General features: G+C 40.2%; 1 protein-coding gene across 2 annotated transcripts; it reads right to left on the reverse strand.

Moving 5' to 3' along the window:
- Nucleotides 1-431: 431 nt before the first annotated feature.
- On the reverse strand, nucleotides 432-10,489 carry LOC131139279 (immunoglobulin superfamily containing leucine-rich repeat protein 2-like). Of its 2 annotated transcripts, none has more exons than XM_058088722.2 (2): nucleotides 10,222-10,489; nucleotides 432-5,318 (listed from the first exon to the last, which is right to left on the reverse strand). In XM_058088722.2, the coding sequence occupies exon 2, from the start codon at nucleotides 5,307-5,309 to the stop codon at nucleotides 3,261-3,263; it is 2,049 nt and encodes a 682-aa protein (XP_057944705.2). In that variant the 5' UTR covers nucleotides 5,310-5,318; nucleotides 10,222-10,489; the 3' UTR covers nucleotides 432-3,260. The 2 variants fall into 2 exon arrangements, with proteins under 2 accessions (XP_057944705.2, XP_057944704.2); XM_058088721.2 differs by having other exon boundaries at nucleotides 10,218-10,488.
- Nucleotides 10,490-21,866: the final 11,377 nt, after the last annotated feature.

Genomic DNA, 21,866 nt, shown 5'->3' on the forward strand with positions numbered 1-21,866 from the left:
TATGCCAAAATGCAGAGTCAGTAGGCATTCTGGTATCCATGTTTTCATAGCTTTTTAAATTTTTAGAGTTGCAATGAGGTCTTATGAGTAAACCCATAAAAGCAAAGCCGAATTATATTTGGTCTGACTGATGAAAATGTAATGCTAGTTGACCTCAGTGTTACTTATAACACACTCACTTCCAATAGTACCAAAGTCCACTGGCCCTTTGTTGTTCCATATTGACATGCACATTGTATTAATCAGGACTATTGAACGGCTACATCACAACGGTCACTGAGTGAGAGGTCATAGTTCCATTTTGGTAAGACAAGCTGAGCTGACACAACTGAATTGAAGTATAATGTGAAGTATAATATCTGCAAGCTTTTTCTGAATCAGCGGTGTCCTGTTAGTGATTAATATTAGCACAATTGATGGAAGGTTTGTATAGTTATTAATACACCCCAATAAAACACAACTTATTCTTAGACATGGACATAAAGATAAACAAAGACAGTGAACATGACCCAGGTTATCACAAGTCAAGAATAGATTCAAAATAACAAAATAGAGATTATCAGAGAGCATGTACAGTTGCTCTGTTAAATGTGCCATTAGAAATATAACAGACGACACATGCTTAGTTTTTAGAAGTACTTTTACTGTTGTGTGTTACTAATTGATTGTGGTGAAAAAAAAAGATACGGCACCAAACCAGAGCATGTTTTGAACATCCACTGTGTCCAAAAGTACAGTAACTGAACATTTAGGTCACAGTACATTTTATCACAATGATTCCAAAACTCTGATTTTAACATTCACAGCTCAGTGCCACAGTGGTACAGTGTACAAATACAGTAAAGTCTCGTTTTATCGATATTCTTGGGAGTCGGAAAAAATACCGATATAACCGGACTATCCATATATCCGATCCTGCGCCGAACTGCATTAAAAGTGGGCGGATCTTTGATATGGCATGTAATTTTCTCCTTGAGTTCATGGATTGCGTATCTAGCATGCTTTTGTACTACAATACATTTTGTACTACAGTAAATAAAAATAAACTTACGCTGTAGTGATTACCGGTTACCGGGACATAATTCACCGCGGAACTATCGATAGGGAAGGTGTTGCCACCCGGAGGGGTAGGCGCGAGGGACGGGTGTTTTCCGCTGTGTGTGCTGCACTCTGGTGGTGGAAGTGTGAAAAATAAAGTTGACTGGAAGCAGCCGTTCGCCGTGTTCTTTTTTGGTATTGAAATCCTTAAGCAAAGATTGATTTAAGCTGCTTTTGTATCGATATAAGCAGACCAAATTGGCTGGCGGGAGATGAAAAGGGCATCCTAGTAACCGGATTATCATAATAACCGTGTATCGTACTAACGGAGCTAATTATATCATAAAAGACTAGAAATTTGCCGGGAAATGAAAATAGTATCGTAATAAGTAGTAATTCGTTTTAACCGATATCAATATAACGAGACTTTACTGTATGTTTAAATATGTATCTCAATATCTGCTATTTCCCCTTATATGTGTTGTTGTGTTTTTTCATGGGCTAATATTAGAGTCACACACAGCAAATTTCTAGAGTTAAAGATTTGAATTTCTGGAGTTGATTTTTTTTTAACCCTGACTACCACATGTGTGAAGGACTACTACCAGGCACTCTCATTTTTTGGAGTTGATTTCATGGGTGTTCAGGGACCTGCGCTGACTGTTTTTTTCTTGTACTACCCGCCGTATGTGGCTCACAAAAGAAGCTCTTGTTGCATCCGGTGAACGTTTTTTTTTGCTCAGTCTGTTGATAAAAACTACTTAGCGTTAGCTAACCACCTTTCTGTTCATCATTCACCGTTCCTGAAAATGTTTAATGATCTTCCATCTGTGGCTGCTTGTCGAAAACGGTAAGGAAAGAAACAATTCCAAGTAGCGCCGACGTGGTAAAAAATGACTGTGTTTAACTGTGAAACAGCGGAGACAGGCGGCACGGCGGTCGAGTGGTTAGTGCGCAGACCTCACATCTAGGAGACCATAGTTCAATTCCACACTCGGACATCTCTGGCGGGTTTTTCTCCGGGTACTCCGGTTTCCTCCCACATTCCAAAAACATGCTAGGTTAATTGGCGACTCCAAATTGTCCATAGGTATGAATGTGAGTGTGAATGGTTGTTTGTCTATATGTGCCCTGTGATTGGCTGGCGACCAGTCCAGGGTGTACCCCGCCTCTCGCCCCAAGACAGCTAGGATAGGCTCCAGGACCCCCTGGTACAAAATGAATGAATGTCGTACACAGTAAAATGTTCAGTGTAATAATTTTCGCATATAAAATTAATGTCAACTCTAAATAGTGTTAAATTAACTATACATTAAGTGTTGGCTTTTAACACCGGTTAAGAGTTAATATTAAAATGAACTCCATTTGAGAGTCACATTTAACTCTCTAAAAAGTAATATTTTTAACACCAAGAAGAGTTCAGTTTTAACTCTGAATTGGGGGTAAAAGATCAACTCCGAAAGCAGAGTTCTATTAACTCTCCTGTGGAGTCAATGGATGGTCACACTCAGATTGACTTGATTTTAACTCAGTTGATTCCAAAGACCAAAATTTGCTGTGCATCTAAAAAAATATGCTGCATTTAAGCAAAATCTGATTAAAGTTCCATTTTGCATGATTTACTATGATATCTTATGAGCCGCATAGTCTCGATGCCCCAACATGACAACACAATAGTCATCCAAGTCATTTTTAGATCACCAATCTTCGGCAAAATTACTTATTAAAGTATTTAGTTACAGTTACTACCGGTAGTTACCTTTCCCCACCAAAAAATAAATGCACCAGTAATGTAATTACTATATAAATATAATAAAATATTTCGATTTAATGGACAACAATGGCTCACCATAAAGTTATTATATTATATTTGACTTAGGTCTCATTGTCACAGCTCTATGATGCGTACCGACGAGCGGTTGGATTCACATATAATAATACACCAGTAACGGTAACACCATCGTAACATTTAACATAGTCATCGATTAGATTACACAATACTGGAAAACAGCAACGCCGTTATTTTTTAACATCGTTACTCCCAACACTGTGGATCGTACCTTTTTATTTTATTCTTATTATTGCACTGCCTGCTACATTCATTACTGCCTGGTTAGTTAGTTAGTTAGTTAGTTGATTACCTGCTAGGTAGTTTGTTGTCATATCTGACTGAAGTACGGCTACATGTTGTAACATTATGCTATGCTACTACAGGTTCACAATCACTGATGTACATATTTCTCATTGTGTGTAATATTAACAGCTTCAGCCCCCAAAGGAAGACCCTCACTCAACTCTGATGCAACCTCGCAGTCATCCAAATTGCCTCTGGACTGAGACAACGTGACGGATTCAGTCACTACACTTTCTTCGGTATCTGCCTCTTTCTCTCCATCTATACTCTCGGTGGTCGGGTCCTCTTCCTCCAGTTGACTGGCGGTAATGTTCCCCGGTGCGTGGATGTTAATGTTAGCGCCAAGCGTTCTTTCCATCTGGTACTGGTCTCTGGCCTTCATGATGAGCTTGTACGTCTTGCTGCGGTATTTGTACACCAAGTGGAAACACATGGCTCCAAGTAGAGGGACAGTTGACACAGTGAGAAGGCAGACGCTGACTGAGATGATGATGATCAGATTAGGGACCTTCCTTTTGGTTGTGAAGAGCACTTGTACTTCACAGTCCTCGCCCTTGTAAGTCAGACACAGGGAGTAGTTGGTACTAGGCCGGAGACCGCCGAGTAAGTAGGTGTTGATTCCGTTTTTGATCTGCGACCACAGCACAGGCGAGTGCTTGCGGTCGGTGGTGACACACAGATACAATCCACTTGAACGGATTTCGTCAGAGTTGTCTGAATGCCTGTGAGGCTTTTCGCTGGCATTGTGAGGGCTATCCGGTGTGACCAGAACGGTCCAGTTTTTATGCCTGTCTCCGGGTATAAGAAGAGGGTTGAGTCTTACTGCGACCTCTGTTTCCGACACCCCCAGGGCAATGACACCAAAGTCAAACATGTATTGAGAGTCATCCATGCTCCTATTTGAGACATGATTGGAATTATGTATTGTTTTAGCTGTCAGTCCGCATTTAGTCGGTTCTATTAACTCCTCAAAATACTGTGGGTTCATCGGTGCAGTAGGAAAGGAAGTAGCCACGACATCTTTCCTATCGGCGACAGAATAAAAAACAGTTTTTCCAGTTTGTTGTGTTGTATCGGAAATGGCTTCTGCGGGTACTTCCGTTAAAGATGTTGGCTCTGATAACACTTTAACCTCCAGTGAGTCTGTTGCGGTACCAAACTTGTTTGACGCCGAGCAGCTATAGTTGCCGCTGTCATCCTTGCTGAGATGCGAGATGATGATGGTTCCGTTATGATGGATTTTGATGGGATTACCGGAGAAAAAGGATCTCTCCTTTGGATATGACTGATTCGGTTCTTGTGGTCGACTGCGAATACTCCACATGACCAACGGCTTTGGGTTTCCTTGAAATTCACAAGCTAAGACCAAGGTATCACCCTCGTATAAAGTGGTGTTGCCGATATTAGGATGAGTCCGTATTGTAACAGTCGGCTGTGTGCATCTGGACTCGGCTAAATTCACAATCATCTCACCTTTAAGTTCCTTTGGAGTAGAGCAAGTGATCAAGTTCATTTTGGGTACTGAGATGGTTGTGGTTAAAAACCAATCTCTAAACCAACTGAGAGAACAAGTGCACGCAAAAGGATTGTTGAAAAGCTGCAAATGGGACAGCGAAGTTAAAGAATCAAACGTCCCCTCAGATATAGTTACAAGCTTGTTATTGTTAATCTGAAGGGACCTCAGGTCTTTGAGGTTAGCCAAGGCATCTCGAGGCAGGCTGACCATTTCGTTGTGGTTCATCTTTAGCAGCTGCAGCCTTGTCAGATTCTGCATATCGCCCCACGGAAAGTCAGCTAACTTATTATGACTGATGTCTAAGTTACGCAGATGAACCAGGGATTTGAGGCTTCCTGGTTGGATGGCGACGATTTCATTGTGTGCCATCCACAGCGACATCATCTGGGTAACGTTGTCAAAAATGCCCCGTGGTACCAAATGGATCTTGTTAGCTGAGAGACTGACAGTGGCAACATTATGAGGCAAGTCAGATGGGATTTCAGATAAGTCTTTGTAGGAGCATTCCGCAAAATGACGTCGATATTTGATGGAGCAGGTACATCGTGTCGGGCATTCCTCCAGGGCGCTGAAGACTGTAGAGATCACCATTGTTAAATACAGGGCTTCTCTGGCTGCCATTTTCAGCTCCTGTAAAAACAATGTAAGAGCCTTTCAATCAATAGATTACATAGTCATCAACAAACACAGACCTGACTGAAGTACGGCTTTTATGGACATTGGTCATCCAATTTAGAACAAATTGCAGTTCGTAATGCTAATTCTGAATTCAAATGCCATGAAAGAAAATGAATATCCACTGTCAATATATCACAGTCTATCATATGCATAGCAGCATATGGAAAGTATATGAGCCATTTGATGGACTGCTTAGTGCGAGCGATGTCACATTAATATTACATCATTTATTTAATTTTTATTAAATATTTTAATTTTTATTATTTTTTATAAAAAAAACAAAAAAAAAACAAAAAAAAAATCTTAACCTGTATTATGGAAAGCAGGTAGTGAACAAATGTAACAGTTACTGATTGTAAAAGTACCAGATAGAGGGGTAGGATTTAATAAGCTTTGCTTCTTCCTACTCCTTTTGGACATGTGGAACTGTGAACTGATTATGTGATGCATTCAATTGTAATCTGATGCATGTTCAAATGAAATAAAACCATTACCATTACATCATCACTTTTCTGATGCACAACATGATTAGTGTGTTTGATTTTCAGCATTCACACAAAGGGGTGTCGCAATTGCACATAAGTTAAACATAAAAAAGATATTATCATCATCGGTCCCAAAAACATCACAACATCCACCCATAACTTCTATCTTCAATTTGACAGCGCCACCCTCACTCCATCCCCGCTCATCTACAACCTTGGTATCCTCCTGGACCCCACCCTTTCATTTGAACCCCACATCAAACAGTTAACCCGGACTGCATTGTTCCATCTTGAATCCCTGAATCCCTGATCCATGCATTCATCATTCATTCGCTCCTCAGACTCCAAGCTCCTGGCACTCCCCTGTAAGACCAAGCTCCGAACCTGGGGAGACAGAGCCTTCTCCATCGCTGCCCCCACCCTCTGGAACTCTTTGCCCCATTCACTCCGTGCTTACCCTGACCTTCCCAGTTTCAAAAAACAAATGTGGCCCGCAGGACATTGGTTTGAGGCCCCCGCCTTGATATGAAAGTTTAATGTTAGTGCGGCCCGTGCAAGTTTGATATGGATGCTGTATGGTATCATGTACCCAGAAAAAAATATTACGTTTGATTAATGTTCATGTTAAAGGTTAAATAACTGTTAATAGTTATCCTCCCTATCCATGTGGAAGTGGTAAGGTTTTGGCTATTTAAGTTTAAAGGAAATAACTTGAAGGCTACCGTTTAGGTCGCTAGCTCTCTAGTTTGTGAGTTAGCATGTGTCTCAAGACCCTGCAGTTGCGCAATATGTTGTAAATAAAAAGAGTATAAATGTGACTATAGTCGTGTTTTGTCATGTCTACAGGGCTCTAATAATGCTTTGTTCATTTTAATCTGAAAAAAATAATTTGTCTACCCACCAACTATATGTGGTTTCTTAATTTTTAATTATTTGCTGTTTTATATTATTATTATATTTATTTATTACTGATTGATTGATTTTCTTTATTCTTGATCTTATTTTGTGTAGAAAAATAAAAATGAAGATATTTGAGAACAGTGGAATGTTTTATCAGAGCTTTTCTTGTAGAAAATCGGAACCAAAGTTTATTCATTTTTCTGTTTTTAAAAAATGCGTTTTTTTTTTTGGAAAACCTGATGCGGCCCAGCCTCGCCCAGACCCTAGCTCCAGTGGCCCCCAGGTAAATTGAGTTTGAGACCCCTGCTGTAAAGTGTCTTTGAGTATTTTGAAAAGCGCTACACAAATAAAATGTATTATTATTATTATTAAGTGAAGTGACGATGAATTGCATTTTATTGGGCTGTTGTTGTGCCTGCCTGTTATGATGGCAGACGGAAGCACAGTGGTATTTTCTTTATTGATCATTATCAATAAAGATATTTATTGATTCTTTATTGATAATGGCTTTGCAGCAGCGGGATAACGGCAACTTGCCAAATCGAACAAAAGAAGGAGCACACACTTGAACTAAATAGAAGGGAGTGAAATTAGAAACAGGTGTGGGGGATAGGAAAATGGAAACAAGGCAAGACAGGAAGTGAATACAAAAATAAGAGCATGTAAGGAGAAACTAAACTAAAAAGAAAACATAAACACAATGTCACGCAGGGACCAACACAGGGCGTGACAGTATAATTTGCTATATTTAAGTATGCCGGAAAATACACTGAAAACAAGTACATTTACCTTAAATGATGTGATGTCTTTGAACGCAACCTCTCTGTCCACATAATAACATAGTTTACAGTGTGATTCAAATGTTTTGCTGCTATTACAAATACATTTTTAGAATTTTGTGGGATCTCTTAGCTTGAAATATGATATATCATCCTGTCATTTATCTTTTTTATCTTCATTAAATACAGTAAAATTGGCATATTTCAGATATAGTCATTAATTGTCATTATTTTAATTTTACATTTTAAAATGGTGGGCTGCACGGCGGTCGTGTGGTTAGCGCGCAGACCTCACAGCTAGGAGACCAGGGTTCAATTCCACCCTCGGCCATCTCTGTGTGGAGTTTGCATGTTCTCCCTGTGCATGCGTGGGTTTTCTCCGGGTACTCCGGTTTCCTCCCACATTCCAAAAACATGCTAGGTTAATTGGCGACTCCAAATTGTCCATAGGTATGAATGTGAGTGTGAATGGTTGTTTGTCTATATGTGCCCTGTGATTGGCTGGCGACCAGTCCAGGCTGTACCCCGCCTTTAGCCCGAAGACAGCTGGGATAGGCTCCAGCACCCCCGCAACCTTCGTGAGGATAAGCGGTAGAAAATGAATGAATGGTGATTAATCTGATTAAAAATGTTATCATTTGACAGCCCTAATTTTGGGTATGGATGTCTAATATTATCAGCATATATTACAATAAAATTAACACACTCCTATGTATGTGTGTGTGTCAGTGCTTCAGAATGGGGCTAGAGGGGGGGTGGAGCAGAAGTCCACATAATCATGAAGGAAGTGACAAATTACCAAATTAAGGACTATGTCACTAAATCTAGCGACATTCCAAACCCTCTTTGCGACATATTTTCTCAAAAGCGATTAGTGACAACTTTTTCTGGCATCGTTGGAGGGTTTTCTGGTATTTGGGGACTTAGAGAAGTCAAAGTATGTGTGGTTGCTCCTGAGACGTCCACCCCGTCCCCGAAGCAGCTAACACTGCATCCACCAGGGTGGATGTCGCCCTGTTTTTTTTTTTTTACTCAGTTTTTTTTTTTCTACTCATTGCACTCAAGCCTCATTCGGACTCGGACTCTTACCCTTCAGTGTGTCACAACATGTGATGGAAGAAGGATGCTGTTAAATAATCAAGTAGTTCTAACTACAAGATAAGAGGCTAAGGATGTAATACAGTAAAGTCTCGTTATATCGATATTCTCGGGAGTCGGAAAAAATACCGACATAACCGGACTATCCATATATCCGATCCTGCGCCGAACTGCATTAAAAGTGGGCGGATCTTTGATATGGCATGTAATTTTCTCCTTGAGTTCATGGATTGCGTATCTAAAAATGGTGGGCTGCACGGTGGTCGTGTGGTTAGCGCGCAGACCTCACAGCTAGGAGACCCGAGTTCAATCCCAACCATGGCTATCTCTGTGTGGAGTTTGCATGTTCTCCCCGTGCATGCGTGGGTTTTCTCCGGGTACTCCGGTTTCCTCCCACATTCCAAAAACATTCATTCATTCATTTTCTACCGCTTTTTCCTCACGAGGGTCGCGGGGGGTGCTGGAGCCTATCCCAGCTGTCTTCGGGCGAGAGGCGGGGTACACCCTGGACTGGTCGCCAGCCAATCACAGGGCAGATATAGACAAACAACCATTCACACTCACATTCATACCTATGGACAATTTGGAGTCACCAATTAACCTAGCATGTTTTTGGAATGTGGGAGGAAACCGGAGTACCCGGAGAAAACCCACGCATGCCCGGGGAGAACATGCAAACTCCACACAGAGTAATTTTCTCCTTGAGTTCATGGATTGCGTATCTAGCATGCTTTTGTACTACAATACATTTTGTACTACAGTAAATAAAAATAAACTTACGTTGTAGTGATTACCGGTTACCGGGACATAATTCACCCCGGAACTATCGATAGGGAAGGTGTTGCCACCCGGAGGGGTAGGCGCGAGGGACGGGTGTTTTTTCCGCTGTGTGTGCTGCACTCTGGTGGTGGAAGTGTGAAAAATAAAGTTGACTGGAAGCAGCCGTTCGCCGTGTTCTTTTTTGGTATTGAAATCCTTAAGCAAAGATTGATTTAAGCTGCTTTTGTATCGATATAAGCAGACCAAATTGGCTGGCGGGAGATGAAAAGGGCATCGTAGTAACCTACCGTGTATCGTACTAACGGAGCTAATTATATCATAAAAGACTAGAAATTTGCCGGGAAATGAAAATAGTATCATAGTAAGTAGTAATTCGTTTTAACCGATATCGATATAACGAGACTTTACTGTAATTACTTTGAGAGACAGCTATGGTAGCAAGGAAGGTGCAGAAATCCCATATTGTTGGCTGTAAAGCATAACAGTGTAGCAAAGCACCGTCACATATGATGAGCATATTTGAAAAGCCTATGTTAGTTAAGACTACAACAGCACAGCAGTGTCATTGGGGAGAGCCTGTCTGCTTTGAAACTACGCAACAGCCTCCTGATGTGTTTGTCCTTGCTGCAGCATGGAGATAGCTGCCTGTCAGATGTTTGCTAGCAAGGCTCACATCTGCAGCTGTCAGAAGTCAGCCGATGTTCACCTCAGCTATGCAGCAAATACGAAGAGTGGGCGAGGCGAGGTCCATCGAGGTGATAATATAATAATAATAATAATAATAATGACGGTAAGAAAGATGGTCTTACCTGCCTTTTGAACTGTTGATCTAAGCGACGGGCTGTGACGTTCCCGCTAGTCCAGACACCATAGCGGCACACACGCCATTGGAAGTTTAAGGGAGAAAAAAGTCTTTTATCTGCTTCTGCTGGTCGAAAACATGCTGTCTGTCTCCCCTCCTTTCATCAGTGGACATAGTTGCATTGACGTGTCCTCAAAGATTCTTAAAGAGAAATCCACCCTCACTGCCGGACAATTCATTAGGGACACGGATAGAATCCGGAATGAATGCGTAATAATGTTTCTTTATTGGAACACAAGGAAACGCCCAACTTAGTAAGAAGAAGGCAAATTTAATACATAAAAAATACAAATAATATTATATAGTTAGGTTTGTATTATTATTATTATTATTATTATTATTATTATTATTATTATTATTATTATTATTATTATTATTATATTAACATTTGGCAAAATGAAAATGTTGCCTTCGGGGGTGTCCAAACTTTTCCTGGATGGTGCTTATTTATTAGTTATTTATATCAACATTTTGTTCTATTTCTCCCACTTTTGCATTTTTTTGTGTTTAATTTTATTATTAATAATTATATTAGTATAGCTATTATAATTTATAATAATCATAATAATATTTATTATTATTATTATAAATATTATTATTATTATATTAACATTTGGCAGAATGAAAATGTTGCCTTTGGGGGTGTCCAAACTTTTCCTGGATGGTGCTTACTTATTAGTTATTTATATCAACATTTTGTTCTATTTCTCCCACTTTTGCATTTTTTTGTGTTTAATTTTATTATTAATAATTATATTATTATAGCTATTATAATTTATAATAATAATAATAATTATTATTATAAATATTATTATTATTATATTAACATTTGGCAGAATGAAAATGTTGCCTTCGGGGGTGTCCAAACTTTTCCTGGATGGTGCTTATTTATTAGTTATTTATATCAACATTTTGTTCTATTTCTCCCACTTTTGCATTTTTTTGTTTAATTTTATTATTAATAATTATATTATAATATTATTATAGCTATTATAATTTATAATAATAATAATATTTATTATTATTATTATAAATATTATTATTATTATATTAACATTTGGCAGAATGAAAATGTTGCCTTCGGGGGTGTCCAAACTTTTCCTGGATGGTGCTTATTTATTAGTTATTTATATCAACATTTGGTTCTATTTCTCCCACTTTTGCATTTTTTGTGTTTAATTTTATTATTAATAATTATATTATAATATTATTATAGCTATTATAATTTATAATAATAATGATATTTATTATTATTATATATATATAATATAATATATTATATTATTATTATAATTATTATAATTATAATAATTATAATTAATTATTATAATTATATTATTATATCTAAAGTCAAAAGTGAGTGTTTTCAGTATTATAATTATAATAACATATAATGTAATAATTATAATTATATAATATAATAATTATAATAAATAAATAATTATAATTATAATAATAATGTAATATATTATATATTATAATATTTTTTCAGTATTATCCTAAAACATGTCCTAAGCCTGATTGTACACTAGGTGGCCCTAAAAGCTTACATATATAACCATACACTGTCCATTAAGGAAACCGTCAGGATATGGCACATTAGCACTCACTGCAGACATACAAACAAAATAAATAAACACAGATCTGAGATCTGCCATTTGTATTATTGTAATTAAAATAACACGCATTAGTCACACGCAGGAAGCTACTATAGTGGAATAGTGGTAAATGTACAGTCCTGTGCACCATGAGATATGTTGTTTGCTCAATACTTTGTAACTACAATGTCACTTAGTAAAAAGGAGTAGTTTTGTGGTTTTTAGTTTAATTTAATCCTGCTAATTGTGTCAGTGCGTCCATTTGCCGTTTCACATTCAAACAATACAAATTGTGGTGGCTAGAGTTGATTCATATTGACTGTCTTACCAATATTGTCCAGCACTTCATTTCTAATACCAATATCAACCGATACAGCGGTATTTCCCTCATGTAATAAATGATGTGTATTTTACTGTGATGCCACCCGATGCATTTCACAAATAAACAAATAACACAAATACTGCAACATGGTGTGCCAGAGTGGCACAACAAAGGCATGACCAAAGACACTGGTCTCAGGGTTTCAGTAACGTTACATTTGATGACACAATAGTCACCAGGAAGTGCGCTGTCAACGCTAACGTGTGAGTCTACCTCATATTATTTGTGTCTAATGTGACTTATTTTCTATTATGATGTCTACTACATTGAGTAGTACAAGTGTAAAGGTGGCTTATAGGGGTGCTGTGTCATGTCAACGGTGCTCTAATTGTGATAGAAACATATTTAGAAGGTCAACAGGTTTTCTACGCACTATGGAAATCCCATTTATTTATGTTGAATCCTATTTAACTAATCAACTGATAAATTAGGGACTGTACTCCCCCGCCCCTGCCTAACCAGCAGTTTCATTGCAAATTGAAAATGTACAATCCAAACTGGAAATAATTCCACACCAAGGACATACTGAGCGAGCAAGCTTGTTACTGTGTGGAGCATTGATATCATTACCAGTATGAACAGATTTCATTTTTATGCCAATATCAGCATAACAGTATACAGTAAAGTCTTGTTATATCGATATCGGTTAAAACGAATTACTACTTATTACGATACTATTTTCATTTCCCGGCAAATTTCTAGTCTTTTATGATATAATTAGCTCCGTTAGTACGATACACGGTTATTATGATAATCCGGTTACTACGATGCCCTTTTCATCTCCCGCCAGCCAATTTGGTCTGCTTATATCGATACAAAAGCAGCTTAAATCAATCTTTGCTTAAGGATTTCAATACCAAAAAAGAACACGGCGAACGGCTGCTTCCAGTCAACTTTATTTTTCACACTTCCACCACCAGAGTGCAGCACACACAGCGGAAAACACCCGTCCCTCGCGCCTACCCCTCCGGGTGGCAACACCTTCCCTATCGATAGTTCCGGGGTGAATTATGTCCCGGTAACCGGTAATCACTACAGCGTAAGTTTATTTTTATTTACTGTAGTACAAAATGTATTGTAGTACAAAAGCATGCTAGATACGCAATCCATGAACTCAAGGAGAAAATTACATGCCATATCAAAGATCCGCCCACTTTTAATGCAGTTCGGCGCAGGATCGGATATATGGATAGTCCGGTTATATCGGTATTTTTTCCGACTCCTGAGAATATCGATATAACGAGACTTTACTGTATTATCATACATCTCTAGTGGTGGCTTTAAGACTTCTGCACAGTATGTCTGGGGTTGGATTTTCGTCTTGTCTTTTGCTATGCCATGTGTGTCATTTATATGCAAATGAACCCGGTGTGATGGGTTGGGTCATTTTCTATAACAACTCCGGTTGGCCTCCTAGGTCGATGATGGATGGAGATGGAGGTTAGAGTGTCTCGTGATTGTCTCACAGCAAGGGTAGCATCATTGCGATATTAAGAATGGCTAATAAAAACTAAGCGGATTCATCACGTGACTATCGGCTGTTCCATTATATTCTGCATTGGAATGAACTCGGCTGGATGTTACAAGTTGGCATTGGTCCTGCATGACAGTGCACTGAATGATTGATGAGATACAACCTCTTTGCGGTCTCAGGAAGGGATTTCTAAGCACACATTCAAACTTAGTCCAAAGGCATCCAAAGAGTGCAGTCGTGTGCCACTTTGCATCAGAATCCAACCGAGGCAAAATTTAATCAAGTCTTCTTCCATTTTTCACCCAGCTGGAAAATTAAAGAGATCACACGTGTCAATGGAAATTGCATCGGGGGGCGATCCTCATCCCTGCCACCTCACCCCCCCCCCGTGTGTGCTCCATCCATTTCCCCGGTAACTTACACTTCTCACTGGAGGATAGCAATGTGATTTGGGCAGTAATGCATTTCTATTGCTCCTCCTGCGATGCCCTGCGGTATCGCTGACTATCACAGTGCAGCCTGGAGAGCTTGGAGGGCTTTGGAGAGCCTCATTTAACTCCATAATCTCTCACTGTCATTGACATACTGGCATGGCGGAACACACGCAATGTATACGGAGGGAGAGACAGAGTATGTCCAAACAGTCCTGAGTGCAGAGTGAATTAACATAGTGAAGACGATGCATTATGCAAATGTGTTATGGTTCCTCTCGCTGACAGAACTGCTAAATTGGATGATGCTTTATGATGATGTAAGAGAGAGCGTTAAGGCTCGGCGGATCAGTGCATTTAATACCTCTCTCATAGGTGCCCTCCTCTTCCAATATGGCTTGGCCTGTGTTGAGACGCTAAATTCTTGAGCTTGCGTTCCACATGTCATAATGATTGTCATCATTTCAGGCTGCAGAGACAATAGGACAATAAAACAGTGCAGGATTAGCCAGCAGATGAACACGGGATGAGGCTGCTTGGAGGAGTTGAGCGTGTTAAACCTGACTAAAGGGGATATACAGTATATACCGTGTGAGGATTGTGCCCATTGAGTGCCTCACCGTGCGCTCGCACTACACATTTAAAATAAACTGTGAGCTTTTTGTAGACATTGAGGAGAAATACAGACCGTCAGCAAGGTCAGACTTTTGGAAATAAACAAGAATAAATCCTGTTAGGGTGGATAAGGTTGAGTGAAATAGGAGTGTCAGAGTATTGCGATAACACACACACACACACACACACACACACACACACACACACACAAACAGCAAACTATGGCCTTGGCTTTGTTCTAAAGCTCTTTTCTTAGACTTACACAGGCTCCATTTACTCCTGATTGCCTGTGACTGGTGACCTCTGAACCCAATCCACACAGGTACAGCAGAAGGAACCATCGGTGCTGGCAGCAGAATTTTTTTTTTTTTAAGTACCTTCAGGCTGCTGGATAAATGATGCCCTTGGTGGACAAGTGCAAAGAGAAACACAAACACAAGTGTACTCAAGACAAGACAAAAAGAACAAAAAGTGCAATATTCAATGTCCGGCACAGGCTCATTTATCACAAATTGATTATACTTCTGAAATAATTGGTCTCTTATTGCACCTAAACACTCTGTTCTGCTTATCTGTTTTTTTTAATTGCGTGAGACAGACAAAAATACCCACTTGTCTAGCCTAATACGGTACATAACATGTTCTTATTGCAACATTGCATCTCATTACATTCTATAGATGTACTGAACTTATTGAAGTGAGTGCAGTATATAATCATGTACACTGGGTTTGGAACGCCCAGTTATGGCTGTTGAACAATTTGGAGGTAGCACCGGCAGCAAAACAGCCCCAGAGCACGATGCTGCCACCATGCTTTACAAAGTTGGTACAGTGATCTTTGGTTTGAAAGCCTTCACCCCCTCCAAATAAACTTCTTGTCTTTTTGAGAGCTGGATTTCCACCTAGTCTGCCCGTAAAAACATCTGCCTAGAAGGCATCTGGCTTGTCCATATGCTTGTCTTAGTCCATGGAGATGTAAAACTGGCTTCATTGTGGAGAGTGGTACTGGTGTTCCAGCAGGCATTGGTGTTTTTTTGGGTTGTTGCTGAACATCTTAGCCAGTTTTGTGGATGCTTGGGTCTGGTTTGGGTTCTTCCAGATGTTGGTAAAGTAGTGACACATCTAAGTGATGGATATAGTGATGATATATTGAATTGGGGATAATGTTTGTTATTTTCTAGCTTGATATTTTAATGCTCAATATTGGAAAAAGGGGCGACACGGCGGTCGAGTGGTTAGCGCGCAGACCTCTAGGAGACCAGGGTTCAATTCCACTCTCGGCCATCTCTGTGCGGAGTTTGCATGTTCTCCCCGTGCATGCGTGGGTTTTCTCCGGGTACTCCTCCAACATTCCAAAAACATGCTAGGCTAATTGGCGACTCCAAATTGAATGTGAGTGTGAATGGTTGTTTGTCTATATGTGCCCTGTGATTGGCTGGCGACCAGTCCAGGGTGTACCCCGCCTCTCACCCGAAGTCAGCTGGGATAGGCTCCAGCACCCCCCACGACCCTCGCGAGGATAAGCGATAGAAAATGATTGAATAAATGAATTTTTCCATAACGTCGGTAGTGGAAATGTGGTCATTACATGCATTTTGCGGGACTACCTGTGCTTAAGAAACTTGTCTAGATTGTGGTGAAAAAGGCTATTAGCAACTCCAGACAACGGTGAGCTTGTAATTTGCATGCATGCAGGTAACCCTCACTGGATGCTCCCTGTGTGCACACTCTATACTGCTACACAGACACCCGCTTTTATTCGATTATTTTGTTAAGCTTTACTTTCCTGAATAAGTTACTTTAACATATCGCCTATTCACTTGATTTTAACCGACACCTATTTAGCCTGTTGTTCTCCATTTTACTACAATAATAATAATAATAATAATAATAATAATAATAATAATAATAATAATAATAATAATAATAATAATAATAATAATAATAATAATAATAATAATAATAATAGTTATTATTGTTATTACCACAACCTGCCTTTCAAGATTAAATGTCTGTTCTTGGTGTCTGACTTCATAAAATAAATGTTAAAAAAGTTTTTTTTTCCCTCTTTATTGTGCATTTTTGACTGTTGTGACTAATAGTCCGGCAAATACAGTAATTCTTCCAGCTCAATTTAGATCGTCCGTCAAACTTAATTTTTGAAGATGGTGTCATTTCTTAAAAATTGACCAGGGTCAATTCCACCCTCGGCCATCTCTGTTGCATGTTCTCCCCGTCCATGCGTGGGTTTTCTCCGGGTACTCCGGTTTCCTCCCACATTCCAAAAACATGCTAGGTTAATTGGTGACTCCAAATTGTCCATAGGTATGAATGTGAGTGTGAATGGTTGTTTGTCTATACTAAGTACCCCGTGATTGGCTGGCCACCAGTCCAGGGTGTACCCCGCCTTTCGTCCGAAGACAGCCGGGATAGGCTCCAACACGCTTGCGACCCTCGTGAGGAAAAAGCGGTAGAAAATGAATGAAAAAGATCCATTGAGGTGAAGAAGAAGCTGAGCTGAAAGGTGAAACTCCTGATTTAGTGGGCGATCTGAACTACTACCCTCACATATGGTAGGATGGCTGGGTGGTCTCTTAGACATATTTGGAGAAGCTTTATCATCAGGGAGAAACATGGAGAGAAGTGGCACAGGCACCTTCGAAAAACATTCAAATCAATCATTAAAAGGCCCAAAATTAATAATACATGCACTTGATCAATGAACGCTAACTTCTGACGCAACAGTAAAAATTCTTTCTCGTCACCTCATCTCTCGTTAGAAGTATAGAAATTTAGTTGGCGTTCCATCCACCTGGGACAGCACTGATGACCCCACCTCCCACCCCCAGCCTCCCATCTCACATAAATGTATTCCTCTCATCCTGTTTGGCCAGAGAGGTCACAACCTTATCTCGTCCTCTATTGTTGCTGTCAGCTCAGCAGCTGCAAACCATAACTTGCAAGCGCTAGCGAGAGGCAGAGGTGGCAGCGGAGCCAAGGGGTAGTGGAAGGGAAAGATAGAGGGAAAAGGGGAAAGGGAGGATGGGATGGGTGTCAAGTAGGTGAGAGAGTTGGTGATAAAGGTGAAAAGAATGAAGAAGGGTAAATGAAGACCAAATACAGAGAAATGGTAGGGAATGGTTTAGCATCAATATGAGCAAAAACAATGATAACCAGCAATTGGCTGAAGCCCAACCAATCTAAATAAAGTACAAATCGCTTCCAACTCCCTCAAAAAATAGTAAAGGTCATTCCTACAGTACCATAAAAAGATCAGACCAAACCAAAAAACCAAACCAAGAATACACTATGTGCATCTCTTGAGCTGCACACTGCACATACAGTAAAGTCTCGTTATATCGATATCGGTTATAACGAATTACTACTTATTACGATACTATTTTCATTTCCCGGCAAATTTCTAGTCTTTTACGATATAATTAGTTCCGTTAATACGATACCCGATTATTATGATAATCCGGTTACTACGATGCCGTTTTCATCTCCCGCCAGCCAATTTGGTCTGCTTATATCGATACAAAAGCAGCTTCTGTTGCAGGCATGTGTTTGGCCAGCTATGTGGGGCGGGTTGAGCATGACCTGTGAACCAGGAAGTGCGGGAATCGGTGTGTGTGCTGCACTCTGGTGGTGGAAGTGTGAAAAATAAAGTTGACTGGAAGCAGCCGTTCGCCGTGTTCTTTTTTGGTATTGAAATCCTTAAGCAAAGATTGATTTAAGCTGCTCGACATTGTTCTATAGTATAGAACAGTGCATTATTGCCCACTTTTAATGCAGTTCGGCGCAGGATCGGATATATGGATAGTCCGGTTATATCGATATTTTTTCCGACTCCCGAGAATATCGATATAACGAGACTTTACTGTATTTACAATCTACCACAGGGGCTGGCAACCCGTGGTTCCTTCAGCCTCCATGTTTATATGCATGAGTGCATGTGTGTTACTGGTACGTTTTTTGAGTTTAATAATAAAACTCAGTTTTTTCATACATTTAACATTGCTACGCGCGGCACGGCGGTCGACTGGTTAGCGCACATACCTCACAGCTAGGAGACCAGGGTTCAATTCCACCCTCGGCCATCTCTGTGTGGAGTTTGCATGTTCTCCCCGTGCACGCGTGGGTTTTCTCCGGGTACTCCGGTTTCCTCCCACATTCCAAAAACATGCTAGGTTAATTGGCGACTCCAAATTGTCCATAGGTATGAATGTGAGTGTGAATGGTTGTTTGTCTATATGTGCCCTGTGATTGGCTGGCAACCAGTCCGGGGTGTTCAAAGACAGCTGGGATAGGCTCCAGCACCCCCGCGATCCTCGTGAGGAAAAGCGGTAAAAATGAATGAATGAATGAATAACATTGCTCCTCAATTTTTCCTGTGCTTCTAATTTTTTTAAAAGTTGTCTGTGTTCAGCCATTCCAATGACATATATCAATCTAACATCCTTTAAAAGGTATTGAATCAATACTAGGAAATAAAGCATTAGATTTAAGCACGACAGGCTTTGTAAGGATGGGTTTTTTAGCACTTTTAATGATAAAGACTTTAAAGGTTACTTGTGTAACAGTCGATCAGTCATGCCTGTTGAGTGGTGAGCAGGAATGACGTTATGTAAAGGCGACTGTTGTGGTTAACAAGGGTTCTAGTGTGGTTGGCACATGTGCAGTTGAATAAACGGAGCCAACATCCATCCATCGTGGGGGTATGCCTATCCCAGCTGACTTTGGGTGAGAGGCGGGGTACACCCTGGACGGCTGGCCAGCCAATCACAGTGCATATATTATAGACAAACAACCATTCACACTCACATTCATACCTATGGACAATTTGGAGTCGCTAATTAACCTAGCATGTTTTTGGAATGTGGGAGGAAACCGGAGTATCCGAAGAAAGATTAGACACATGCAGTCCAGAAAATGATATGTAAATGTTACACTTGGGCATTTATAAGCTTGTGCTTCAGCCTACTCCTTACAAACAACCATTCACACTCACATTCACACACTATGAGCAGAAAATCACTTAACAAGTTAAAGCGGAATAGACGTGTTGTGCATGTGAAAGGAAATGATGTTGTCTAAAGAGGAGGAGGGGCATCAGGGTGAAGCATGTGGGGCTGATTACATGCAGCGCCCCCCCTACCCCCCCTTTCCGCAATGATGCCCCCTTCCTGCCACGGGAAGTGTTTTACATTGCAGTCGTCAGATGTAGTGGAAGGCGCTTCCACCAGAGTCTGCTTAATTAAGCACATCAGTTTCTTAATGTGATCAGTTTTAATTAAAACAGAATTTAATCGGGAGTGGTAACAGGAGGCTGGTCGTGGTGACAGTCGAGGGAGGGATGTGAGGAGGTCACGCCACAGTAGGCAGGTTGTGTGTGTATGTATGTGTGTGTGTGCCTGAAGCAGCAGCCTGGTTTCCCTCACTTCACATTTGTGGGCGTCTAATTAATATGGATGAAGCATTAAGCCTTTTGGACTCTGGTGCCTCTCATTTCATGACTATTAATGATTTTAATGAACTGGGCTAATAAGGCCGTTTTTCTCCGTTGAGCTCTAGAAGGGCTGTCCGACACACGCCAGGGTCAGGGGGACGGGCTCTCCCAGTCTTCACATGGGAAATTAAAACAGCACTCACAAAGACATTAACGTTACATTGTGAATGCATCACCTGGGAACGCCGTGTGAAAGGGTTAATCGTAGAAGAAGAGGACACATGATGTTGCACGAACTGGAAGAAACACTTTTAATACATCAGATATCCAATCCTGTGTTTAACTAAGGGTGATCTGGATAATGCTTGGGGTCAATAGGCCACAACGCCAGCATTTCCTATTGATCACATTTAAATAAACTACAGAAAACACAATATTGAAGGAACATACACGAGAGGTTGACAGTGATGGATGATTCTTTTCACCTGGCAGCCAGGTGACTGAAAAAAAAAATCCCCAAATAAATTATTCAACACAAAAACAGGTGAAAAAAATTCAGGCTTAAAAAAAAAAAAAACACAAGGTCGCGCGGAACAAATGAGTGAAAAGAAAACTGAACAGAAGCAGAGGAACTAATAAATAGAATGAGAGCGAATCCAATGGATTGGTTGGATAAAACCAATATATTGTTAATTATTGTTAAATATTGGAGGCAGGGGCGGCACGGGAGGAGACCAGGGTTCAATTCCACCCTCGGCCATCTCTGTGTGGAGTTTGCATGTTCTCCCCGTGCATGCGTGGGTTTTCTCCGGGTACTCCGGTTTCCTCCCACATTCCAAAAACATGCTAGGTTAATTAGCGACTCCAAATTGTCCATAGGAGTGTGTCCATGTGAGTGTGAATGGTTGTTTGTCTATATGGCAAAGACAGCTGGGATAGGCTCCAGCACCCCCGCGTCCCTCGTGCTTGTGCTTGAGATGAGTGTAAAGGTAACTGTAAGGGTGCTATTTCTTGCATACAAGGCTCTAATAATGTTAAAAAAAAACCTTACACGGGGCGGAATGGCTCAATGGGAGTTGCAGGTTCGATCCTCCTGTGATCATGTCAAAGTGTCCTTGGGCAAGATACTGAACCCCCAGTCTGGTTGTGATGCGCTTTGAGTACCTTGGAGGAGGAAAAGTGCTAAAAAGTTAAAGACCAGAAAAACAATACATTACCTCAACTCAAAAAAATATTGATTTGTGTTCAGTATTTTTAAGAAATGACACCATCTTCAAAAATTAAGTTTGACGGACAATCTAAATTGAGCTGGAAGAATTAATGTATTTGCCAGACTATTAGTCACAACAGTCAAAAATGCACAATAAAGAGGGAAAAAAAAACTTTTTAAACATTTATTTTATGAAGTCAGACACCAAGAACAGACATTTCATTTTAAAATGGAGAACAACAGGCTAAATCAAGTGAATAGGCGATATGTTAAAGTAACTTATTCAGGACAGTAAAGCTTAACAAAATAACTTAACAAAATAATCGAATAAAAGCGGGTGTCTGTGTAGCAGTATAGAGTGTGCACACAGGGAGCATCCAGTGAGGGTTACCTGCATGCATGCAAATTGCAAGTTCACCGATGTCTGGAGTTGCTAA

This window comes from Doryrhamphus excisus, linkage group LG13 (assembly GCF_037039965.1).
Source record: "Doryrhamphus excisus strain RoL-2023G ecotype Guam linkage group LG13, RoL_Dexc_Guam_v1.1, whole genome shotgun sequence".
NCBI classification, from domain to species: Eukaryota; Metazoa; Chordata; class Actinopteri; order Syngnathiformes; family Syngnathidae; genus Doryrhamphus; species Doryrhamphus excisus.